Below are 27,755 nucleotides of genomic sequence, written 5' to 3' on the forward strand. Positions count from 1 at the left end.
TTTATTTGACGAGATATTTTCACGAAATTTGGCGTAGATCATCGACAGAGGCAACGGTACAATCTTGGAACAAATTGTTCGGTTCGGGTCACTCTAGCATATAGCTGTCATACAAAGGAACCATGCTAATCAATATAACAATATTTTATACAATTTTTGGTTCAAAAAAAACACTTGTGTAGGGTATTATTTTATTTCGGTGCCAATGTAGTTAACGTTATTTCTTGTTTAAATACAAATATTTTATTTTTTAATTATGTGGCTTTAATCAACTGCAAACTATTCAAAATAGCTTGTTTTGTAGCACATAAAAAAGAATAGGAATTGCAAAAAATATTCATTAAAAGTGCGATAAATACAGTTGTTGCTTAAACGCCATGAAAACTTATTATTAAAGCGGCGCTTAAAGCCATTGGCCATCAGGTGGCAACCATAAAATCAGCAAACAAATTGTGATTGCCACACAGCGCAGTGTTTGCCACATTTTTATTTATAGTATGTATGTATATATGTGTATATGTATGCATGTATGCATGTATATTAATAATTTTATAAAGCTGATGCTGCCAGTCTGTTGACCCAAATTTTCGGTGCCACCAAAGCATTACCTAGAAAAAGTGTGCAACTACAACTTTGGCGCGCTTCACAGCGGTGGCCTGTGGCAGCTAGCTGGTTGCTGCTTGGTGTGGCGCTGCCACCTCAAAGTGTCCGTCTGCGCTTACAAGTAGTTTACGATAGAACTACTTTCCTACTTTTATGTGTGTGAAAGAGTGAAAAAAGCGCGAAATAATTGCGAAATGTGTCTGAGAACCTGTTGGCTTAGAGCCAGTAAAGCCGGCTGTTTACAACGCTAAACAAGTGTAACAAATCAAACGAAGATATGCACCTCGACACATAATGGCAGTTAACATAAGAATATATACAAGTATGCATGTATATTGTTTATGTATATTTGAAGACTCATTTCATGGTCAACTGCAGTAAATTTGTCCGCGCTTCGCTCGCATTTCCACTTAAACGCTTAACGGCTTGTGAAAGCGCGTAATTACAACTGCATAATGTTCTAAGCACAAACTGGTTAGTATATATAGGGTGATCCATTTCGAGGTTTCCTACTACTTTAAGGAAACAACACAGAAACCTCAAATTTAATGTGGAATGTTTATTATTATTCGAAAGAACATTCTTTGGCATTTATTTTTTGATGATTATCTCTTTCAAATGTTGGCCGCGGCTACGTCTCAGATGGTCCATTTGTTGTGTTTAATTTTCGATGAGTGGCGCGGTCTTGTTGAGACCAAATGTCGCCGAGATCACGAGCCTCAATTTCAGCCATCTAACAGTCGGTTATTATGGCTCGATGACGGTCGCTAGGGGCGGTTACGTTCTCACCGGCATCATTTTTATGGACCGATGATTCCACTAGCCTATAAACCACACCAAACCGTTATTTTTTCTGAATGAAACGGCAGGTCTTGAATCTTTTCAGGTTGCTCTTCGTCTCAAATGCCTCAATTTGGCTTGTTTACATATCTGTTGAGCCAGAAATGGGCCTAATCTCCGAACAAAATTTTGCTCGAAAACGTCGGACCTTCTTGAAATTTTTCAAGAGCCCAAAGAGCGAGCCGATGACAGCTTGATACGATATCTGTCAAAAAAGGCTATTGAAAAAACTATCTCTACTTCGATCACCCCTTATATGAATTTATGAATGTATGAAGAGCATGCGGCACCGCATAAAAAATAATGAGCTGATATGCTTGTCTGCCTACGTTCTTGCGAAAATTAAATCTAATACTGTGCTTTATTTAAATGATTATGATTTCGTGGTGCTTAGATATGCATATATGTATGTAAATATGTAGCCATAAGCAAAGCTCGTGGGACTGGTTAAACTTGGTCATACTTGGAACGGTTGCCAGTTTTATCACCTGCGATGTGTTTGACCGAATTAGGCAACTATTAAACTGTATTTGCGGCAAATGGGAAAAAGTGTGAGCTCTGGTAATTCTAAATACAGTTTAAATAGCTGTAATTAAATATTGCTTGAGTGATTACTCGGAGACAAATGATGTTTTCACTACAATGTTAATAACAGTTATTTGATAAGATCAAAAATCGAGTTTTAACAGGCCAAAAGTGATCAAAATTTCGGGTAGAATTGAACTTTTTTGAAACGTCGCTATTTTGCCATTTTTTTGATTTTTTCGATCTTAGGCTCGTAGCAAACTGTACGAAGAAAATCGTCATGTGAGAAATACTATTTCATGGCTACCCTAAGCGTCCCTAACCCTTAATTTCAAAACAAACGATACAGCTCATAAGATCACTGTGCCCACCGGTGGTAGCAGCCTCTTCTTCCACCGACGTTTGGACTGATATACCAGTCTGCTTCGTTCTTTTATTGACCTTCATGTTGAGTTTTATGATTCGGTGGTCTCTACCTCTAGCGTTTGATACCTACCGCCAGGTACCTCGTTAGCAATAGTCGTTGTATTACCATTCACCTACTTCTGAGCATGGATATAAAGCAGTCCATCATAAGGGAATGATTGGGATCATACATCAGTCTTAGCTAGGAGCCGCAATGTAACGATTCTGACAGGAGCCAGTTTGAAATCCTGACATTGTAAGCAGCGACACCCATTGCCCAGTCCTTCAGTTTTCATAATTATTCTTAATTTCCTTAACAAATATTTTGAAAATCCCCCAAGCATTCTTATAAAAATTAATCAAAACATAAAAAAGCCTTAATTGAAATATATGTATATGTACACATAAGGATAGCATCGCATAACGCCAATTATAGTCAGTTCCATGTTTATGCCACCTCATCTTTTCTCAGCTTCCTTATTTCGTTAGTTCAAGTTCAACCACATTCAAAATTGAAATTTTTTTTCAAGTTATTTATATTATTTCTATATTAAATTTAACGGAAAAATGCCATAAACACATGCATTGTCTTGTACATACACATATGTAAGTACTTGTATGTATGTACACAGTAAAATAAAATTCATGCTGCCATATCTGTCCGAAATCCACTTGCACAGACGCCAGTATTGTCAAAGCTATAGCCACCATATGGCTCCCGTTTGATTAACGGAATAACTTTCATACTTCACAGCTGAGCGGGAAATACCCAGTAGAGTGGAACCAATGTGTATGTACAAGTAGTTCCCTCCTCTACACTGACTTCAGTGACACCTGTCAAATCATATCGCAAAACAGCCATAAATGGGCGCGGAACATGTTTAATTTATGCAATTTCCACATTCGAATTAAAATTGAATTAAAATATGTGTATGTATTAGTGTTTGAATTATGAGTGCCAGCTCGTTCAGGATTATTTATCTGCATTTGGAAGCAGTGAAATATAGTTGCCGATAGTTGGCGATTATTATGACATTGAATTGTTCATATGTAATTAATTATGGCGCGTCATGGCGTCGTTGAGGTGTATGGCAATTGTAATGACGTTAATTTACACTTTTTAATTGCGTTACTAATTATTATTATTTAATTATTACAAAGTGTGGAATATTTTATATTTATATTTCGTTTAAAAAAATTAATATATTTTCAAATTGATTTTTCTTAATAAAAAATAATAGTTTTATGAACATAAGTCGAGTTTGAAGCATATTTTTTTACTATTATTTATAACGGTTTTTATTATTTTTTACAATATATAAAGAGGTTTTATATACCATTTTTATATACAATACCTATGAAAGCCTACAAATCGGCCCACATTTCAGTTCACTCATTTACATACATAGATAATACAGTATGTATGTACATACATACAGCTTAAGCCCTGCAGTATACTACGGATATATATAATATGTATATACTCAGCGCACAACCTTAACATTTGTATTAAAATTGTCGGTTTTGCGGTTAGCGGTTTCCTACGATATCTTGTCTGGTCATTGCAACTCATTTCCATACAGTTATTTTTTTTATCGCCCGCATTAGCTGTCTTGCTATAATTTTATGGTAATGCCAATTGTCGCACAACTGTTTTTGTTGTAGTTGTGGCAGACTTCGGCGCTGTACAAACGCGCCACCGCAATTCTTGATTTGCAACAGTTAGAAAAACCTAATTTCCTCGTTAAAGTCATTAAATTGCGCATATTTTTTCGAAATTAGCAAATTACCAATTAGAGCAAAAGGTAAACAAGCAACTGTTGCATGTCAATATTTTGGTTAGGTGGTCTTGTGGCGGCTCAAATTTAATACGAGTTTGGTGCTATTTAACCCTGCGTTAATGACGCTGTGTCATATTGAACTGCGAGTAAAATATGCGCAAATATAAGTTGTTTTAGTCGATTATGTATGTTTTAAAATGTAAAAATTATTGTGGAAGTATTGGAAATTTAATGGTAGCATTGGAATAATTAATTATTTTCCAATGAAAGAAGCATTTTAGAAGCTTTGAAACACAGGAGTTAAGGGTTTACATGAGTTTCTTTGGGTAGAAAACAGGCTTTTTTCAGCAATTTTTTTCTTGCATAAGAAATGAAATATTTTATTAAAATTTTTTATTGTAACAAACATATACTATTAACAAAGAAATTCTGATATTTTTGGAAAAAAAATAATATTTCAAACTCTGACATTGCGACGCCATTTCCGGTGACTCCTCGAAAAAAGATTCACTCGCGTTGGCAGGATCATTTAAAATGAAAATTTGAAGGAAAAAAACTGAAAATTGGATTTTTTGCAGACATTTTTACAAAAAAAAAAATGAAAATTTCGAAACATTTTTTTTTTCAAATAGTTGTAATCGGAAAAAATACTTCGTCCAAGTTTTTAAGAATTGTATCTCAAAGACCTGGAAAATTTAATGAAGATCAGTTGAGTAGTTCTCGAGAAATCTTTAAAAACACAGTTCTGAAAAAAACGAGTTTAAAGACTTTATTGACTATAAAAGTGGGTCACAAGTTCACAAGGATGAATCTCCAAAACTATTATTCGGGTCAACTTAAAAATTGAGGTAATTTTCTAGAAGTGTTGCAGAATTTAATAAGATAATAAAAAACACGATTGTTTGAAACTCGTAAACCCATGTAACTGCTTAATTGATCAATTAACCCTCTTTTGGTCGACAAAAGCGCTAATTTAGACTTCGATTTGGAATACAAAATTAAATCTCATTTTACTATATTAATTTCGAATTCAAATCGAGCTGGAACTGTAATGAAACTCTACAGGTTGTTGTCCACACTGTAAATTTAATTAAGTTCAACTCTGCAGGTTGTTGTCTAGACTGTAAATTCGGTTGTGTGCAATGATTAAGTAGCAATGAGCTGATGACTGTCAATCATTAGAAAAAATACCAAAAGAAAACCCCAAGCGAGTATAATAGCTGATCGTTAATATGAACTTACTTTATATTAAAATTTCAGTAATTATAAAACCTTAATTTTTTATTTGTCGAAGATTCTTCGCTACAACAATAATTATATCCTCCAAGCATCCGAATAGTTTCCAAGAGAATATTTTCGAGAACAAGCAATCCATGATCCAAAAATAAGCCTTTTATATGAATCTTATATACTTAATTAAGAGTCCGAGCGCCTGTAAAATAAAACAGATGAAAAACAAATAAAAAAATACAAAACAAATTAAAAAAACATTTTTTTGTTTTAAAAAGATTTTAAAATAATTTACTAATATTAATAACAATTTTTTAATCACCAAAAATTACTATTTTTGACTGTTCCCCTTGAGATAAATGAAAATGACGATAATTAAAACAAGAAAAAGGAAATATACCTTTTACAAGTATGAATGAAAACCCGTACAACAAGGGGACGATTTAGTGAAGAATTCTATGAAAGTTGAATTATATTTATTCAAAAGTCGTCAATTTCCAGTGTATTAGACGCTGCATGTACTGTCATCTAATAAAAAAAAACTTGAAATTACAGTTACCAACCTTTTGTTAAAACATGTCATAAGGAACATTTTAACGTTCTGGAGAAAAACTAGAGATGTTATAGAGGGTGTACTACCCCATTTTATATTTATTTTTTAATAAAATAAAAGGTCTAGGGTTTCAGATACCGACCAAAACAATAGTTTTTGCTTTTTGATAGAACATTTCAAAGTTGCGTTTGAATTTCCGACAGAAGTACAACCGACCATCTACGAAGGCGCTGAATGACGTTTGATTTTCGAGATAACCTCAAAACGCACACCTCAAACGGGTTCAAAGGCTGTCAATAACATCTAGACAAGCAGTAAGTGCCGTTAATACATCACAAAGTGTAATATAATCCACTCAGAAAAAAAATTTAAATCACTGCAATCCTTTAAAACCAATCCATCATGCTTTTGAAACCGCAAACATATGGCATTAGTTTTCATGTCAAACCTGTCAAATAGCTATAACTTTTGGATGCATGTCGTCTGGTTAAAATGCGTCAGAACATAATAGTATAAAGTCGCACAAATTGTCGAAGTTTTGACTGTACTAAACATAAGTATTAGGTGACTACAGCTAAAGCGCTATGTTTTGACACCAACAACATTAACAACGCAAAGGTTTGCAGTTTACAAAACAAAACAAAAGTAAAAAAAAATAAGACAAAAAATTTTAACAACAATAAAAGAAATGACCAACGCATCCGCAACGCACGTGTTTGCGCTTTTTAGCCAAACTTGCTGATTTATCTGGGGAAAATTCAAAAAAATCGAAAGAAATAGTTGGCACAAACAGAATTGACAGTTCACGCGTCAGATGTGAGGCTGCGTGGTATAAAAGAAATACTTAGCGTGTGCACAGTTTTTCGAAACTTCTATGACGTCAACGAACGTAATGAGTGGAACTCATGTTTACATAAATATTTTTTTAGAGATTAAAAAGCTATAATTTATATTTTGTTTGCGGATAATAATTAATCACAATGGCATTTTAGGACATTTACTTATGTTAAAATAGTTTGTATTAATTTATTTTGAAATATTATATGTATACTATATTCTCAACAAAAATATTACCACTTCTCTAACCACAAATTCTCTTCACTTTATTTCCTTCACAGGTATGGCGGCTCCGCTCAACGGGGCTACGAAGCGCCCGCCTGCGTACAGAATGCAATGGTGACCAAAGACAAGAAGCCATTCACCTACACACCGGGCGGCATTGATCTCTCACAAATCAAATCGGAGCGCATGGCGAAGCGTTTGGCGCGCAACGCACAAGCCGAAGGCGCCACGGGCGCCTCACAACAAAACAGACCGACACAGCCGCAATCGCCAGGCAGTGGCGGCAATGCTGCTTCGCAAATCGGCGCCGCCGGCATGGGTATGCCGTTCCAGGTGCTGCCACCGCCGCCACCACCAGCGCCAATCGGAGTAGCGGGTAAGAAATTGAATGGCACATCGGCACCGCCACCACCACCACCACCTAGCTCCTCCAATACATTAGCACCACCACAGAATGGCGGTGGACCGGGTAGTGCGCCCGGTTCGCCCAACGCGCAACGCAAGTCGCCCACACCGCAACGTTTCGAACCGCCACCATTGGGTTTCCGACCGGAAATCAAAATACCGCCAAATCCAATGGCGGCATTGCGCAAAGTACCACCGCCGGTGGAGAAGAATACCTTCTGGAAGGATGAGTATGTGCGCGATCGCTCCAAGAGTCCCATGGTGGGTGAAAATGATCGTGCTAGTTCACCGAATACCGCCGCTAATGGTCATGCCGTTAGCGCCGGTTGCGGTGAGCCAGCTACGGTCAGTCTTAACAACAATGTGAAAAACAATAACAACAACGATGTCAACGAACATGTCGATGGTGAGAAATGCGCGTAGAAAATTACGCTATATATTTTACGGTTCATCACTTCATCCACACATCAACAACGCTTTGTATGGGTTTAACCTTGGTCCTTGTTTGGTGGTTTTTGCATCGACTAAAAAGTTATTTTACATTACACAACTACTCAGTATGTAGAAGCAAAAGGGTTCATGGAAGACCTAGTTGACCTCGAAACCACAATACGCCCGACACATGCTAATATAATAGAATACTTTTGCTTTGGGTTTTGCGGGTCTACTTATATACTTGTATGATATTGGTACACACATGGTTTCCACTTTTTGGAAGAGTTTACAAAGTTTACTACTAATTAATATGGTATTTCAGCAAACCGATTGGGTCCACTAACACTTTAAATGGTGCTGGCGCCGCTAACTCTCACAAGTCACACGCTAATCCTTTACCAAACCGAATTCTAATGGTTCCGAAAACTAACCTCAAAATACAGTATATTTTTCTGAGGCGCTAATATCTAATATATATTTCTCAATCATACAACAGGTTATAAGAAACCAACAACGACTACCCAGCAACCTGAACTTAACTACAACAGCAATAACTCCACTCAGCAGCAACAGCAACAATACACACCGCCTCAACCCACGTACTCACCATCCTATCAGCCATTGCAGCAGCAACAGCAACAACAGCCTCAATATAACAACATCACACCACCCTTGTCGGTTGCAACGCCTTCACAACCGCAACCACAGCAGCAACAACAATCGCCACGCCCTGAGTTCCGTAGCGTTGCACCGCCACAATCGCTAAGTGTCCATGTCTACACGCGTCAAACGGACAGTCCACGTGCTGAAAGTGGCACACCGCCACAACGCGCCACCGATAGTCCCTTCCGATATGGCGGTCCACAACCACAGCAGCAGCAGCAGCCACCGCAACAACAACGAGCGCCACCAGCTATTTCACCGCTAGCACAGCAGCAACCATCAAAGCTGTATACTTCATCACCGACCGGCGCTGGAGCCCCAGCACAGCCAACAACAGCCAACACTTCTCCCAACTCACAGCCAGCGGCACAAACTGTGCCCTGGCGCACTCAACGTACTCCGACGCAACAACAACAACCACAGTCGCAGCCACAAACGACTGCGATATATAACAATGTCTCGCCACAACAACAGCAGCAAACTCAGCCAGCTTCGGCCTATCAGGGTCCCAAGCCGGTAAGTGAAATATTAACACATAAAATTATGCTCGAGAATTTATTAGGATCTTAGCTAATGCCGATTTTTGGACATTCTGGAAGCTTGAACCAACTTTAGAAGTGTGTTTTTTAGTAGCACAAAGACCGGATCTACCACTGTCTATGTGCGATTTTCGTAATCATATTTTCAGGCTCAGTAGTCAGCCTGGAACATCATAGCCGTAGAATTTATCATATTCTTTTGAAAAGTCTCTCGAATAAAGTTTTTTTTAATAATATAAATAACAGTATTTTTCCAATTAAATGAAATTATTACACATTTTCTTCAAAGCTCCCTAGTTAGATTAAGTCGAACCCTAAGATCTTAATGAAAATATCTAGTACCTCTTCTTTATTTTTTTAGAGAGATCATTTTTACAAACTTTTCCAAAAACTTAGCGTTGAGCTTTCACAGAAAAGCACCCACAATACCACAATGTTGGTTATATTTGGTCTATAACTATATCTATTAATAACATAAGGTTTGTCAAGAGATGGCGTAGTTTGATTATTATTCCATTGCTCCAATATTCCGAACATGTGTTGGAAAGCTACTGTCCTTGGACGCTTTTTTCTACATATATAATACTGTGATGAAATTGAAAGATGAATTTTTAATTTATACTTCGCGTGTTTTTCGAATCGATTGACTTTTTCAGTGATATTTATGCTAAATTTCGCCTCAAAATATTCATTATTATGTGAGATACGCGTCGTTTTGTGAGACTCTAAAAGTGAATGCTTCGATTTTTACCATGTCTGAATTTATTGAGCAAATAAGTGCGATAATGCACCATCTTATTCGTGATTATTTCGCTACATTTTCAACTAATATCGTACCGCAACTACCGCATTTGCCTGATCTACCTGCGTGTAAGTTCTGGCTATTCAGCAAATTCACATGACCACTCCGAGGACACCGTTTCGACTCAATTGAGGATATAAAAGCCGAATCGATGAAGATTCTGATGGCCATCACGACGGAGGACTTTTCCAAGTGATGTGATGACTGGAAAATTCGTTGGCATAAGTATATTGCAGCGGGGGGATTACTTTGAAGGAGAAATGGACAAAATTCACCTTTCAATTTGATCACAGTAGTATGTCATTCATTTCAGGCTTAAATGATAACAATTTGTCCCCCTCAATTATGTAGTATGTCAAGCTTTGTGCCTGAAAAAGTTTTTTTGTGGGGAGTTCTTCTTCATTACTTTAGTAAGAAGAAAATCTTAAGCGAAGTTCAAAGTTTTGGTGGGATTATATGAAGAACTTGCACCTGCTTTTGGCTTCGAAAAACGAACTGGAGGTCAAAAAAGTTTAAGGATGAGAAACGGGAAGCATTACTCGATGTAGATGGTTGCCAAACACAATTAGAGATCATAGAACCTTTAGGCGTCAAAAATGCTTTTTGAACGCTACAGAAAAGTCGTTTATGTATCAGAGTGTGACTGATGATGAAATATGGGCATATTTCGGCAACCTTAAACGGAAGGAATCATTTGTGAAACCTGGCCAACTAGCCAAATCAAAATCAAATCCCAATATCCATGAGGCCTAGGTAATGGTTTGGATTTTGGGGGGTCAGCAGCGAATTGCTGCATTATGAGCATCTACAAGCGGGTGAAATGAACACTACCGACAATAACTCATCAAATTAAAGCGAGCAATTGCTGGAATATGTCTATATATTCGCAACTAGATACGAGGCAATAATTTTCTAACACGACAACGCTCGATACATGTTGTAAGACCAATGAAAAATTATTTGGAAAACAACAGCTGGGAAGTTTTGCCACAAGCGCTTTATACTCCAGACCTGTCCTCTTCTGAATATTACACATATGTTCTGGTCGATGCAGAACGGGTTCACTGGTATCCGGTCACATCAGAACAGGGTATCAAAAATTGGTTTGGCACCAAGTCGGGTCAGTTCTGTTGGTGAAATCCACAAATTATCAAAATGCAGCTGCATTCGGGTACTTACATATATCTAATACTCTTCCATATGTTTTTCCTAAATAAAATATGAAAATGCATGAACATAGTTATAGGCCCAATAACATAGTGTAAAATATAGCGGTACATTCATGAATATTTTTGCGTCGACAAATGCAAAGCTTGCGGAAGCATCTATTTTTATCAATGGCGCGCGGTTTTTATTTCCACTCTGTGTGTATGTTCATTAATATAGAATCTAATTAAAGAAGATTTCTTCGCAGATATTTTTATGAATTTGTTTTCTTTTGCTTTTTCACATATATGTACAGCTACGCAGCTGCTGTAAATTCATTTGACAATAATTTCATTATTCAATCGTATTTTTGGATGCTTATTAGTAGTTCTTAATTAAAGCTCATGAACAGTTTGGTGTAGTTGTCACCAATTATTATCGGAATTGATGTGATGGTTTTATGACAATTGGCACTTGAATCAAACAAACACTTTTGTACGTGCTTATTTAAAAAAATTTGGATTCATTGATTTCTGCATTGTGCTTGTTGGCGCATGAAAGAAATATTTACAATGTTAATGTCGTTGATACTATACATAACACCACTTCCAGTTAAATTGAGTCATACAACTTTCGCTTTCTTTAGGTTGAAGCTCACGTAACTTGATAAAAGCTTTGTGCGATGGTTTATTAGTAAAATTTGTGTATTTTGATCGTATAGAGGATCTTCGTGAATTTTTCTTAACATTTTAGGTCCAGATCGCGGCAGTGGACGTCTTTCAACTTACTGTATTCCTTAAAGTTCAGAGGTCTAGCTCTTAGCAGATAATGTCCCACAGCCGAATGCGTTGTTGAGGTCGAAAAGCTTTTAATAAAGGTGTTTGAAACTTTGTAGTTCCGCAAGATTTTCATAGAAGTATTTTCAAACTTTGTGGAAACAATTTTTTTTTCTTGGAATATTGCAGCAAGCCATCATCCCTAGTAAAACTTTCAAAAATTAGCTTAGAACGGTTTTATGTTTCTTTTTAAAATTGTCTGAGATCGAAAAGCTTTTAACAAAAGTCTTTGAAGCTTTGTAATTTTGAAAGCTTTTCATAGAAAAATGTTCAAACTTTGGTGATTGAAAATATTGAAGGAAAATGTGAACCGATAAACATTATATACCGTAAGTATTATGGCATCATTCTTAGTAAAGCTCTCAAAAATTAGCATAAAGTCGTTTTTTCTTTCCTTTAAAAATCTTCTGAGATCGAAAAGCTTTTAAAAAGCGAATTTGAAGTTTCGTAAATCGCAAAGCTTTTCACAGAAAAATTTACAAAAGCTTCTAAGAAGCGAGTTTTAAACTTTGTGGATCGGAAAGATTTTGACAAAAAAAATTTCAAACTTTGGAGGTTAATTTTAGGTTAGAAATCAGATAATGAAGAAAAAATTTGAGCTGATGAACATAGCCTTAGTAAAGCTTTCAAAAATTAGGATAGACACATAACAAGTCTTTCTTTCAAAATTTGCTGAGATCGAAAAGCTTTTAGGAAAAGTGTCTGAAGGTGTGTGGGTCCAGCAGACTGCCATTAATAGCAAAAGTTTTAAAAATTGGCAAGACGTATGCCGTTTTATCTATTCTCTTAAAATCTGCTTTGCTCGAAAAGCTTTTCAGAAGAGAGTTTGAAGTTTTATAGATCGCAGAGTTTTTCATGGAAAAGCTTTCAAACTTTGCAGATTCATTTTAGGTTAGCTGATTAGAATTGTAACGGGGCATCGTCTCAAGTATTTTTTTCAAAGTTAGAATAGACCTGTTTTATCCTTTCTCTTAAAATCTTCACCAGTTGAATTATCATCGCTATTTTGTTGAGGTAAACAAATCTTGAGATAGTACTGTAATCACGACCAGAAAAATTTTGTCGCCAATAGCTGGACAAAAACGTGGATCTGGGTGTTTTTCGCAATCACTCTCGACTTTTTCGTATCTAACTACAATATATACATACATACATATGAATTTTCCACTCCTCTTTCTTTTCACGATTATTAAGCATATAATTCACCTCTATATTCCGCATTTATTTCAGTCCAATGTCGGCTCGCTCTATATTGCGCCCCTGGCAGCACCTACTGAGCCGCAGGCACCCAATGTTGTGCGTCAATTTCAGCAACAACAACAGCAAGCACGCGAATCACCAATTCGTCAAATACCCCAACAACAACAAACATCACAGCAACAACAAGCACAGCCTTTACGCTCCACGGTGCCTTGGCTGAGCACAAAGCCGAAGGCAAACGATCAGCCAGAATGGGCGCGTCCCGAGGAAAATGGCAATGTGGTGCCTTCGTCGCTGAATCGCATTAAGTCGCCGCCGCCACCACAGTCACAACAACAACAGCAGCAGCAAGTATACTATCAACAACCACAGCAACAACAACCGCAACCTCAGCTCTACGGCTATCAGCCTGAGCAGGGTAACGGTTTTGCTGTAGCAGCACCCACGAATTTCGGTAGCCATGGCATTGGCAGCACTGGCTTACGTCTGCAAATCAATGCCAACCCTATTGTCAATAATGCGGCAACTCAACAAACTGGTCCAAGGGTGAGTGACTTTCGAAACTTTGTTGTTTGTAGTTTTACAATAAACATTTATTCTTTATCACAGGAACGCATCATACCCATCCAGTTGGAGCAGACACCGACGAATACTACATCACAGCAACCGAACTTCAATGTCAGCTATGGTGGCATCACTACTGGTAAGTAACCTCTGATAACATGTAATATCGCTTTATGCACTCGCAATCTCTCGCACAGCACCGAGCAGCTATGTGGTGCGTTCGCCCAATCAATTCGTTGATCAAGGTTACAACAATTTCCCATCCTCAGCTGGCGCCAATCAACAGCCATCAGCTCAGCGTGTGATGTCGCCAACACAGCAACTGAATGCTCCACGCATTGTACAACAACAACAGCAATATACGAATAACAATAACGGCGCTGGTGGTGGCGCTAATCGCTCGCGCGTCATACCCATCGCTATGGAGGGTGAGGGCACACGTGGCCCCATTTCACCATCACCAATCGTTTTGCAAAAGTAAGTGTGTAAGCTGTTGTGTGAAAGCTTTGTGAAAAAGCTCGCATTTTAAAGTTCGTTATTTGACGATTCGATCGGCTCAGTTTACTCATTGTTTCGATGGCACGCATTTCCATATATTCTTTCATTCGAGTTTTTTTTTTAGTAAACCAAACATATTTTAGAAAGCTTTCACTAACTTTACGCTTTTTATTAACATTTTTATTCTTTGTTTTGGTATTTTTTTGTTGCCTCTGCTAATGGTGATCAAGTGAAAACTACAATCTGGTAGTTTACGATTGTCCACTTGAGGCGGAAATACGGTACAGAATGAATCGTCTCAGGTAGCGTGTGAGATGTAAAACAATTGTATGTATCTTGTGTCATATGTCAAGTGTCAGTCTTGTTACAGTTTGTGTGTTTAGCATGACAAAATGTCAACAAACACTTGATTTGACAGTTGAAAAGTTTTAATTTCACAAAATCATATTTAACGTGAGCTCATGAGTCTAAAAATAAATAACCTAAAACCATATTTTAAATCACTGAATTTTGAATAATTTCAGCAGCATAGTTTTTTTCAACGTTTGATTCTAAAATGGGTTCTTACAATTAATATTTGAATTTTTCATAAATTTTTGACAATAAATGTCTTTGAATTGCAGGATTATAATACCAATACCACTCTTCAGAAATTCATTTCAGCCAACAATTACATTTCCTCCCAGCCCTGAGAACTTGTAAATTTCATTATTGTTTTAAGTCTAATATTTTAAAACTCTTTACTAATTCGGTATACAAGCGATTCTAGTTCAATTTTTTTCAAGAAAAAAAGATTACAACAAGATTTTCAATTGTTCAAGAAAGTCACTAGGCCTAGAAAGCTTTTTTAAAAGTTCAAGAAAGCCAGAAAGCCTACAAAGCTTTCGAAAATTTTCGTTGGCCTTTAAAAAATTGTCAGCATGATACTTTGTGTCCTTAAAAAGTTTGAGGCCTTTAAAGCTTTCAATACTTTTCAGTAAATTCTTAAGCTGCTAAAGCTAATCAAAATATCAGAAATCACTTACATATATTATAAGCAAACTCTTTGAAAGCTTTTGAAAGCTCATTTAAGCCCATCAGCTTTTGAGTTTTAGGTTTTATGTTTTGTTTTTAGAACACACAAAATGTGAGAAATCACTTAAATTATAAATAAACCCTTCGAAAGCTTTTTCAAAGCTCAGTTAAGCCATCAGCTCTTGAGTGCTAGGTTTTATGTTTTGTTTTTAGAACACACAAAACATTTCGAAAGCTTTTTTAAAGCTCAGTTAAGCACATCAGCTTATGAGTATGAATATTAGGTTTGTTTTTAGGAAACAAAATATCACAAATCACTTAAATTCTAAGTAAAGTCATTGAAAGCTTTTTGAAAGCTCAATTAAGCTTATCAGTTTTTGACTATTAGGGTTTTAGTTGTGTTTGTAGACCAAAATGTCAAAAAATAATTAAATTATAAGTAAACGCTTCGAAAGCTTTTTTAAAGATCAGTTAAGCACAACAGCTTTTGAGTATTAGGTTTTGTTTATAGAACACGTCAAATATCAGAAATCATTTAAATTACAAGTAAACTCTTCGAAAGCTTTTCTAAAGCTCAATTAAACACATAAGCTTTTGAGTATTAGCTTTTAAGCTTTGTTTGTAGAAAACAAAATATCAAAAAATTACTAAATTATAAATAAACTCTTCGAAAGCTTTTTGAAAGCTCAGTTAAGTACATAACCTTTTGAGTATAAAGCTTCATATTTTGTTTTTATAAAGAACAATATTCCTAAACGTGTAATAAGAATAGTACCAACCAATATTAAGAGTTTAGGAAACTTGTCGAAACTTTCACAGAGCACTTATAATTATTGATAGCACTGTTAACTTAGACACACACCACACGATTCTTTGTCACCTAATCGCATCACCGCTTGTGTTCGACAAGTCTGTATTCTTTTACTACTAACCAAGAGAATATGCGCTACTAATTGACATCATCACTAAAACATCTAACCAGCAACTCGCCCACTTCTTCTAGCGATCCACGCTCGTCACCCATACAATCGAAATCCTTTAGAATTTTGCAAAAAATCACTGACACTATTGACGACGGTAGCGGCGATGATAGGAAAGCAGAAAGCCATGTCGACGTAGAGCCACAATTACAACGACCACAATACGCGAGACAAATGAGCGCCCAACAGGCGCGTCAACAACCGAATGTAGATCAAATGAGACGCATGCAAATCGCCGCCGAACCACAGCAGCAGCAGCAACAGCAACAGTCACAAGCGCCACAGGCATGGAATCAAGGTGGGTTACAACCCTGCAAAAGCTTAAAAAACGACAGGGCACACAGATACCGGTAAAGATGGTGTTGAGAAGTAAATGTAAACAAGAAAAAGTGGAAGTTAAAGGTGAAAGCTTTTGTGAACTGAGCTATATGAAAGCTCAACTAAGAAAAGTTGTATAAGTTTGGGGGCACCATCACCACAATAACTTTGTAAATAGTATAATAATTTAATAACTAAGTGGGGAGTCTTAACAGGAAGGTGAAACAAGTATAATTGGCTTTTTTTATACCTAAAACTCATTTGATTGCTGCAAAGCTTTTTAAGGCGCTGTTATTCAAAAAGCTTGCGGTTTTCTGAGTTAGCTACTCTTTTACTACTGAAATACGAAAATGAGAAAAAAAATTAAATTTGAATACACTTGTTACCTCCTTAATTAAGCTTCCTTTGATTTAAGCTTCATAAAACTATTAATGGTTTTTGGTGAATGGAAATTTGTAGCTTTTTTTTAATAAAAAGCACATTAATATTCTTAACACGCACACCACAACTACCCAAAACACATTTACACCACTGCACACATTTTTACACACACACATATTTCCAACAAAATTTTACCGCTCTCCCCCTCATTTTGAAATTATATATTTACATGCGTCTTTAATTTCTTTTCTTTTAGGTAATGCTTTTAAAAGCTCACAGCAGCACACCATTTACAACAATAACAATGGTGAGCTTTTTGCAAGCTTATTGGACTGTAGTGTTGTTGTAGTTTGTTGACGAAATGTGTTTTTGTATATTATTTTTGTGATTCTGTGCATTTGAAAACTTAATAATTATATAATTTTAGACATGCCACAACCATATATCCACCCTAGTGAACAGCAAGTACCCGAACCGAAAAAATACACCGGTAGCGCAATACCAAGTCGATCGTTTAAAATTTTGCAAGCGATGACAACACCAGAAAATGCTGGTAAGTGCTTTTACACCCTCATTGATCAATAATTTATGGATATTACATTTGTAATTCTGATAAAAAAAATAACTGATTTAATTAACTAATTGATTCATTAAATCTCTGTGTCGAACGTAAATAACTTATGCTAACTACTACAAGACGGTGAGATCAGCGGTTGAGGTTTGGACAGAATTGTGGGAATAAAATGGGGAAAAGGCTCAAAATTTTAGGTATATGCTATATCTTTTAAGATAACAAGAGCCTAGATCTAGCCAAAACTCTAAAAACCGAACTCTTAAACAAAGTGAAAGTGACTTCTGTACGGACCTTACCAAAACTTGAAGAGCCGAAATCTCAAAGAAGTCTACGCTTTTTGAGTTTTGGCTTGAACCGTACGTACCTAAACAGGATTTAGGGGTTTAGAATCAAAATCTGAGAAGACAACTTCAAAATAACCAAAACCCAAAATAACCACAGTGGATTCGTATTCAAATAACAAACTGTCTGAATTAATCCTTTAAAATCTTGTTAACAGTATATAGTCTGATATTTACGTATACTAAGAATTCTGCGAAGAAGAATTTCGGATCCTGTACTGAGGTTTTTACATCGAATTTTCGAACGGAGATCGTCAAACTCCTTAAATTTTTTTTGTCATTTCGTCCCTTAATATCCTAGATTAGCCTTTCTGGATCTCGAAACTAGATTATACAAAATTTGTCTTAGTACTTTGTGAAACAATAGGCAACGTAAACTGGCGCTATACAAAACCATATTTCCCACCAGTTTTGTCCCAGGGAGCAGAATCATTAGCGCTACTTGAAAGGGCCAAAATCGAACTGAAAATCTTTGAAAGTGAAATCTTAAGAAAAATCTTTGGAGCATTAAAAGATAGTGACGAGTGGCGTATAAGTTGGAGCCATGAGCTAGACCAGCTTATGCTGTAAAAGGTGAAAATATTCTAAACTTTATCAAAGCGCAGCGACAAAGATGAATCGATCAGGTAACGAGAATGGACACAATAAGAAAATTGTAGAGGCCAAAGCATTCAGAACTAAAGTAAGGGGAAGACCACGATCAAGTTGGATCGACGTAATCGAGGAAGACATGAAGAAGCTTTGCAAACAAAGTTATAAAGCAAATGAACTAGATGTCCACATGCGCGGGAGACCAAAGCTCACAAGGAGCTGTAGCGCCAAAAGGTGCTGATGACGTCTTATTTACCACGAATTCTTATATTGATTAGCTGAACTGTTGACCACATCACTCAGAAATTCCCTTAAAACATGTTACATTTATATTAAGATACCACAATTTTTGTTTTTAAGGGGGTTTTCAATAAGAGCGCTACAAAAGCTTTTAATGTTTGGAATATCAAAGAAATTCTTTATTCCTATAAAAGTACATTCGATGTAATTATGTATGGAACACGATTTCTTTTGCAAGGCCATCACGGCAAGCTTGCCGATACTGCTGCAAATTCAGGTTCGACATTCGTATGAAGCTCATCAATCGTCGCAGGCTTGTTGGCATAGACCATAGGCTTGACGTAGCCCCACCGGAATTAGTATAACGGCGCCAGATCGCACGTCCATATCATCCAATTCGATCCAAAAATATTCAGTTATCATTGCGCGGAAGCGGGAGGTCTTGATCATCACGGAAGAAGTACGGCCCAATAACGCCGCCAGCCTATAAACCGCACCAAACCGTAATTTTTTCGAGATGCAATAGTGACTCATGGACTACGTGTGGATTGATGCCTGACCATTAACAAATATTTTGTTTAATGACGAAGACATTCAGCCAGAAATGAGCCTCATCGTTGAAGATGATTTTTTTCGTGAAAATCCGGATAGTTTTCAAGTTGTTGCGCAGCCTAATTCACGAACCTTCGACGATTCTGGTGGTCAAGCGACTTCAGTTCTTGCGTTAATTTGATCTTGTAAGGATGTAGGCCAAAATCTTTTCGCAAAATTCGCCACAACGACGTTACAGAGATGCCCAACGCTTGAGAACGACGTGTGAGAGACGAATTTAGATCTTCCTCAATTGATTAGCTAGCGGCAGCAATATTCTCGACACTACCGGCACTTCTTTGTCTCACTGCCATGGGAAAGTTTTGTACTGTGCTTGTGGATTCAAATTTTTTCACTAGAAGCTTAATTGTTAATCTGACAGGGCGATTATGACGACTATAAATTGAGCGTAGCGCTCTTAAAGTTAAGGCCACTGACTCCGAATTTCGGTAGTAAATTTTAATAATTTCGACTCGTTGTGGGATCGTATATCTTTCCATGATGAAATGGCAAATTTTACTGAGGAGAAATGTTAAATTACTTGAAAAAAATATGGCGTCGTTTGCTGTTCTTATCGGATTACTTTTGTAGCGTCCTTATTGAAAAACCCCATAGTTGTTAGTTTTGTGCACATTTCAAATCCCAAAATATATCGAAATTCAAAATGTCTAAATTACATTTTTTCAAGCTAGACAACTGTTAATTTGAAAAATATTGTTTTTTCGTAATTTTATTTTTTATGTTCTTCATAAAGCTTTTAACCCAAGATCTTGTTTAGTTAGGAAGATAGCTCGATATTTAAGTTAATTTCAGTTCATGTTATCAAAATAGATATAGAGTAATTTCTGTCAAAAAAGACTTCTATCGGAAACATGAGAATTGGTATAGTGTACTATAAACAATACCGAAGTTTTGGGATTATAAACACTAATTTTTATGAAGCATTGAAGGATTTCTGTGCGTAGTGTAGAGGTAGCGACAGGCAGAGTGTCTATAACTCGTTATGTTAACTTTCCCTGAAACTTTTAGTCTGAGACGTCATATAATTAGAAAAATGGCTCCAAATGAAAATTAATTTTTTTCCTCTCTCCCTGAGGACCTCATCTGCTGATGCCGTTTCACTCAACCAATCAAACATATACATATGAACATTAAAAACTTACAAAGCAAACATTTACAAATAAACAATAAAAATACTATACATACATACGAATTAAACAAAAAATATAATTCAAGAAAGACACACTAACTGTTTTGCATTAGACTATAAACTATTATTTACTTATTTCTATTATTTTTATTATTATTATATATAATTGTTTAGTAACTTCTTATGAGTTGAAGAGAAATTTCACCTTTTTTTGCAATAAATTATTATTTAAATCAATATACATATATAAATATACGTATAATATATTAATGTTACTAGATTTGACACCGTTGTTGTGCCTTAAAGTTATTACTAAGAAATGAAGCGCTTATCTTTCGAACGTTTGTCATTTAATTAATTCTTTTGTAATTTATATTTATGCATTAGTCTTTTATATTTATTTACACCGCAAAAAAATCTAAAACTAATCCATTTGGGTTGTAAAATTGAAAAAATAAATATATATACTACATTTTTTATTAATTTTTATTAATAATATTAAATACATAACCAAACTTTATACATAAATAATATTTCCAAACTAATTTGTATAAAAGAACATTAAAATTGCAGTAATTAATGGCATGATTAAAAATGAAAACTTAGAAAAAATATTATTACAAATTAGCAATAGTGAAGAAACCCCTAAAAATTTTTATAAAAAACAGTGTATCCCAAACATTTGTTATACCCCTAAATGGTTTATTTTTAGATTTTTTTCGTGTATGAGTTAGAAAATGAATAACCCAGTAATCATTACATTTTCCCATCATACAATCACTCGCACATTCAACGCACACGTTAACTGCATTCATTTGTTTGTATGTTACATATATTGGTTAATTATTTTTAGTATTAAAAATCAACAAAAAAAAAAAGAAATTCAAAATCGATACATTTTTACACATTTATTTAGCATTCATTATGTTAATTATACTCTTTTCTATTTCTTCTTTCTACTCCTTTCCATTCACTTGACTTAAATTTTCTCCCCAAAACTTCAAAAAAAAAACAAAAAAAAAATATAATCAAAAATATTTTAGCCGAGTTGGCAGCTACAGATCGTGTTGAATTGAACGAAACCCCTTTGAAAGCCAAAGAAAATGAAAGCAAAAATATTTCAAATAAAAATTGTACTGAATATGTGAATGAATATAATGAAGGCACATCCGAAACCACAAATACCCATAGCACAACACATGCACCATCCACCACATCATCCTCATCCTCTATATCATCGCTCAGCTCCGATTCTTGCAACTATCCCATATCCAAACATCCTTACCCCGCCTATGGCTATGCATATCCATATCCCTGGTATCCGCCGCCAATGCCACCGACTAACGGTGAGGCATATCCGGCATGGCCGTACCCATATAGCATGCCTCCACCACCACCACCACCCTCAACACAGGTACAGACTAATGAACAAAGCGGCGATGCCGCGTCGCATACTCCATATGCCACACACTATCCTTACTATTATCCTTACTATCCCCCACCGCCGCCACCAGCACACAACCCTTATGCTTATATGCAAACGCCCCGTGCTCAAACCCCAAATGAATTTGATTCGCAAAATGCTTATCACGAAGTCAATGCAAGCGCCGCATATCCCGCTTATGTGCCGCCATACCCATACCCTTACCCGGTAGCGCCTAGCTACAGTCAGAGCACGACGTCGAGTCGCGCTAGCAGTGTATTGCCCGACATCATTGTTACGCCCAGCACGGATGATATGCCCTCACAGGTTATATTGCAACATCACATAAAAATCGAAAAAAGTGAACCGCCAAAGCGCAATGATGCTGTCGTGATCGAAGAGGTCGCTACGAGTGACAATGAGATGAGGCCGCCAGAGTTGAGGCGCGAACAACGTGAGGGTTCCGTTATTGATATGTTGTCACAACGTTTGGCGAATATGTCCAAAGTTGTCGAACATAATCTAAATATGAGCAAAGATGTCGAGAAGAACTATGCCGGCGAGCGTGATAAGGATTTCGGCGAAAAATCACCGACGGATAACGCATCGCCAGTACCGGTAGGTATTGTAACTTTAGCTTCGGAGACCGAAGTGAGTTCGGACTCCGAAAGCAGCAGTGATGAGGATTCGGATGTGACGCCCAAATGTGTCGAAACGAATGGCTTGCAGGCAATAAAATCTGTCACAAATATACACATCTACAAAAATGGTAATATAAACATAAACGAAGTCGATGATGAAGACGATGTGACAACGGCTGACGGCGAGAGCGATATCTTCGATGAGGAAGACAATGAAGAAGATGTCGCTGAGGAGCTTGAGTTGGATGAATATATTGAGGAAAACGATGATATGGACTATGATAACCTGAGTGTCATCTACGAAGAGGAGAGTGAAATTGAACATAGCAGCGATAAGCCGAATACAATCATACAACGTGATGGTTCTAATGCCAGTGATGCTACAACAGTTGAGCGTGACGACGCTGTCGAGCAGCAAATTGAGGAGAATGACAACAATGACGACGCAGAGGAGGACTCCACCTCGGTTACCGTACGTCTACCATTAAAGTTCTCATTCAACGATGAGAATGTAGCCACTGTGGAGGTCGGCAAATCACAAATTGAAGAAAGACGCCATAGCACGTCTTCGGAAGGTAAACGCAGCACTGCATTTGTCATTGCGGAACCTCAAAATGACTCCGACAATGAAGCAGGAGGAGCTTATGAGTACGATGATGATTGTGAAGTAAGTGTAACGATAAGCTTGAGTGGGTCTTCACGTTCGAGTTCAATGGAACGCAAGCCCGACGGACGACGCGTCTCAGCAGCATATCCAATTGAAGAGCTACCAACACCAGAGCCGCCAAGCGCAGCATCGAGTAACGAAAACGTTTCGGTGTCATTCTCAATAAATGCGCGCAACAAATTTATGGGTCAAACTATCAGGGATGATGTGACCAATAATATAGCGATGTTGAAAAGTGTGACGCACAAAGAGACCATACAGGAAAAAGTAAAACAAGAAATAAAGGAACCAGATATAAGTACGAAACAAATAAAACAAGGGCCAGTGATGAAAGAAGAGCCTGTGGCGAAAGAATCAGTTACGCCAGTAATTCCGTCCGACGATTTGGACTTCTTTGCTACACTACGTGCAACTAAGCTGCAAGCGCAGAAAATGATGGAGACATCAGCGAACTATTGGGGCAAGTTAAAGGAAAAGGAGGAACCCAAAAAGGAAGAAGTAAAGGAGGAAGTTGTCGTCTCAACTACAACAGAGCCCGACCCAGAGGTGGATGATATTTGGGCTGATAGAAACGAGGATTTACCGAAGCCGGTGCCGAAATTAAAATTAGCCGATGCTAAAGACGATTTCTGGTCCACATTTGCGGCGGCAACGCGAAAAACACATGAGGAAATGCAAGCAGAAGATGTTGTTGTAGAAAAAAAGTCGGTAAACACAGATATCAAGAAGGATGAAGCCCCTGCTCAGGTCCATGCTGGCCGTATGGTCACATTTGGAGACACGGTAGATATTAAAGACAAGGTAGAAACTGTAGTCGAGTCGGAAGAAGTTGACTTTTGGGCAGAGATCGAAAAATCCAAGGAAACTAAGACAACTGAAAAGAAAACCAAACTCAAGACAGAAAATGCATACGAACGTAAAGAAATAAGTGAAGTTATGCATAGATCAAACACTATGAAGTCATCCACTAAGGTTCTACCAACAGCGCTACAAGCAGATTTGTATACACCGCCTCCATCACCACAGGTAGAAGAAGAGTCAATCGAGAGTGAGGACGATGATTCAGAAGCAGATGAAGAAGAGGTTCAGTATGAAAAAGCGAATGTTAGCAGAAAACTGTCTCAACCAAAAGCACCAGTGGAGGAGAAAGAAGATGAGGAAGACTTCTGGGCTTCTGTGGAAAAAGCTAAAGCCGCAATTGGCACAACAAAACAATACTCAACTTACGACAAAGTAGAAGTTCCATCAGCACAAACGGTTGTTGAAGAGATCGACTTTTGGGCTGACATTGAAAAGACCAAGAATATTACGGCTACAACGAATGAGTTATCAACATTCAACAATGTAGAGGCCCCTTCAGTCCAAGCCGTTGTTGAGGAAGTCGACTTCTGGGCCGATATTGAAAAAAATAAGAATATTACAACTACAACGAATGAGTTATCAACCCATAATAATGTGAAGTCTTCCCCAGTTCAAGAGATTGTTGAGGAAGTAGACTTTTGGGCTGAAATTGAAAATAATAAGAATGACAGAACTACAACAAAAAAAGTATCAGCAATCAACAACGTAGAAACTCCTTCAGCCCAAACGGTTGCTGAGGAAGTCGACTTCTGGGCCAACATAAAAAATAACAAAGAACAAATTGCCACAACTGAACCATATTCAATAACCAACAATGCAGTGGCTCCTTCAACACAAGCCGTTGTAGAAGAAAGCAATTACTGGGCAAACATTGAAAACAATACCGAAACAACGCAGACCCCTCAACATATCTATGATCCCACACTTTACCCCGAAGAACCACGTGAAGTTGATACCGATGAAGAGATCGATTTCTGGGCTGAAATCGAAGCTAAAGATCAAGACACGGACGATGTTAATTTCTATAAATCTGCATCTTTCTGGGCCAACCGTGAGCGCCATAATTCTGTCGATGAAACACCTTATTCTAAAGTACTGCCTAAACCATTCCACGCTAACTTGCCCGACGAGCCAACTGTAAACGTGGGTCTATGGGCAGCATTAGAAGCCGCGAAAGGTGAAGAACCCGAATACATTGACCCAGCTGTGGAGGAAGAGAAGGCTCTAGCAGCACAATTTAATGAGATCCCAGTGGAAGAAGGCGCAGTAGATAAAGCAGAAAACTTTGAAGATATTAATAAAAGCTCAAGTGACATTTGGGATGTAGCATCTCTACACGAACCTGTTGTGGCAAATGTTTGGGCGCCACCGGTAGACACCAATGAGCTTAGCAAGCCATACCAAGATCTCGAACAATGGATACATAATAATGAAAATACCGAACCGGTGGCGGAGGAGCGCACTAAAACTGAACGCGTTGAAGAGACAGATGAGGCAAATGTCAAACGCAATAATTACCGTAAAGCTATGGCCTTCTTCACTACGTCTATTGATGAGCAGAAGGAAGTGAACGCCGAAAAAAAACCAAGAAAAGGCCGATCTTCAAATAGAAACTCGCTAGTCGGGACAGAAAACGCGAATGTAAATGAAAAAGAAAGCATCGAAAATGCAGTAAACAACTATTACAAAGAAACCCTTGAACAAGCCACAGCAAGAGGCAAGAGTGTCGGGCTCGACAGCTTCTGTACTGAAAATAGCCTACAACAAACCATAAATCAGACTAGATGTAAAAGTGTAGGTGTGGAAATAACAAGTAATACACTGAACACAGATGTTGATACTGAACCGTACACCACGGAAGTGTATACGGAACGCAATAAAACACCAACAAACTTCGAGCAGACCTTACCCGAGGTTTATGTGGAGCCCATTGTAGAGAGAAAGCTTTTACCTAACGGTTTACCTGATTTGGGTCTTAAGAAGGAAGAGGTTAAGATTTCCGTACGCGATAGAATCTCTGCTTTCGAAACTGGTGCAGTGGAAACGCCAACCACAGTGAAGAAAACTGACGATAGCAAAACACACTCACTCTCGGTAGAGAGCTGCACACCCAGAGGAACGCTGTCACGTAACAGTTCACAACGTTCCGAGTCAGAAATTGAAGAGGATGACTCGGGTGTTACGGATATGAATAAACCACTTTCCGAAACTGACACCGAATCCGAAAGCTTCCCCGAACTGCGTAAAATGAGCAGCTATCAACGCGCCGCCACACATTCCAGACTCTTTAAGCTGCTGCAAGATGACAACGATCCGCTCGAAGACGAAAAACTAAGCAAAGAGCTCGCCGACGAATATCACTTCAAACCAAGCCGCCGCAAGATCGTACACAATGTATCCATCACACGTCGGCAGAATCCGAAAGCGCTTGCCGATGCCGAAACTATGACACAACGACGCGAACGTCTCTCACTGCCACTACGTAAAAACACCAGCATCGATGCGGATAATCCCTCGACACCCAACAGTCCAGCCTCACCGATTATGGGACAACCGTCCAGTAACACTAGCGTCAGCGATAAACTAGTCAATGAATTGGTACAGAGTCTGCTATTGAAACGCGATAGCAGCCATTTGCGTCAAATGCCCATGGAAAAGCTGCAGGCAGCTGCCAAACGTGTGCTTGAAGAGGAGCTGGACTCATTGGAAAATACATCGGTCGAGACGACACCGGCGCTCACACCAAACGACATCAAAAACGACAAAAGCTATGCCGACTACTATGATACATGGACGCACGCGAACGGCAGCGTCGTGGACGGCATGCCCCCAAAAGCGTATCGCGCTATGCAAGATGCGCAGCGGCGTAGTCCTTGGTCCGTGCGTTGTCCACGTGTGCTCAGCTCGAAAACGATAAATCGCGATTTGGCGCGTGTAACCGAGTCGCCGGAGATTTTCGCACGAAATAGCAAAAGTCCCGACTGTCTCTCGCAATCGCGCGAGGGCTCGGTGAGTCGTTGGCGCAAAGTTTAGCGAGCTCATTAGGGTGGCGGCACATACACAACGGGCGAGCGTCGTCAAAACTGGGGGAAATCGTAAATGCTTAAGTAAAATAGCTGTTTAAAGTATAGTTGTAGGAAAATACAAATAACGGTGATGCAAATTAAAAATTTGAAATGAAATCTGTTGTGAAAGGCGGAATGCGCTTCTGGTGCATGGCACCAAAGTAATCTAAAAAATCAAAAATTAAAAAAAAAAAATGTCTCATTGCGACAGCTGCGCTGTAGGCAAGAGACACACATATGCAAGCCAACAATTTAATAAATTTACTAGTTTTTTTATTAGCTGGGTGGTAGCACCAACTCGCACAGTTCAAGCAACCCAAACACTGCCTTTTTGTACTCAGTTAATGGAAAAAGTTTAAACATAGCAAAGTTGGCGCATAGAGTGTGCTCAACTTTGAATTTATTGTAAATAAAAGTAATTTTAAATATTTCATAAAAACATAAAGTGATAGCCGCGTTAATCTTTTTTTTTAATGCAAAACACTTTTGTAAGCAGAATTTTACATTTAGCCAGCCAGATTTTGCATTTTGCCGAATCATTCATGCTCTCAAAATAACCCAACCAGCCGCACAGTCACACAAATCATACAAACATAAAAAGTATACATTTCTGCCAAAAACAAACGAATCAGCAAAATAAAAAAATAAGAAAAATGAACAGCAAATAAAAAATAAAAATTGTAAAATCTGCAACATTTCGAGAAAAAATCAAAAAATATAAAAATTAACTAAAACACCGGCAATAATACAGTCGACCAGCAAAAAAACAAAGAAAAAAATCGTTCATTCGTTCGTTCGTTACCTCAGTGCCTTCATACAAGCACACATACA

General features: G+C 37.7%; 1 protein-coding gene across 9 annotated transcripts in view; it reads left to right on the forward strand.

Annotated features, from left to right (window-relative positions):
• LOC120767315 (protein piccolo) overlaps positions 1 to 27,551 on the forward strand; it is a 77,608-nt gene extending 50,057 nt beyond the window's left edge. For 4 of the 9 annotated variants that reach the window (XM_040093248.1, XM_040093247.1, XM_040093241.1 and 1 more), the window contains 10 exons: positions 7,056 to 7,810; positions 8,336 to 9,018; positions 13,056 to 13,571; positions 13,635 to 13,728; positions 13,787 to 14,066; positions 14,318 to 14,389; positions 16,105 to 16,379; positions 17,037 to 17,087; positions 17,208 to 17,333; positions 21,311 to 27,551. In XM_040093248.1, coding sequence (XP_039949182.1) covers positions 7,056 to 7,810; positions 8,336 to 9,018; positions 13,056 to 13,571; positions 13,635 to 13,728; positions 13,787 to 14,066; positions 14,318 to 14,389; positions 16,105 to 16,379; positions 17,037 to 17,087; positions 17,208 to 17,333; positions 21,311 to 26,892 — 8,434 coding nt within the window. In that variant the 3' untranslated portion in view covers positions 26,893 to 27,551. Of the gene's footprint in view, positions 1 to 7,055; positions 7,811 to 8,335; positions 9,019 to 13,055; positions 13,572 to 13,634; positions 13,729 to 13,786; positions 14,067 to 14,317; positions 14,390 to 16,083; positions 16,380 to 17,036; positions 17,088 to 17,207; positions 17,334 to 21,310 lie in introns of all 9 variants that reach the window. The other 5 variants (XM_040093246.1, XM_040093249.1, XM_040093244.1 and 2 more) reach the window with 5 other exon arrangements.
• Positions 27,552 to 27,755: the final 204 nt, after the last annotated feature.

The sequence above is a fragment of the Bactrocera tryoni genome, chromosome 2 (assembly GCF_016617805.1).
Source record: "Bactrocera tryoni isolate S06 chromosome 2, CSIRO_BtryS06_freeze2, whole genome shotgun sequence".
NCBI lineage: Eukaryota > Metazoa > Arthropoda > Insecta > Diptera > Tephritidae > Bactrocera > Bactrocera tryoni.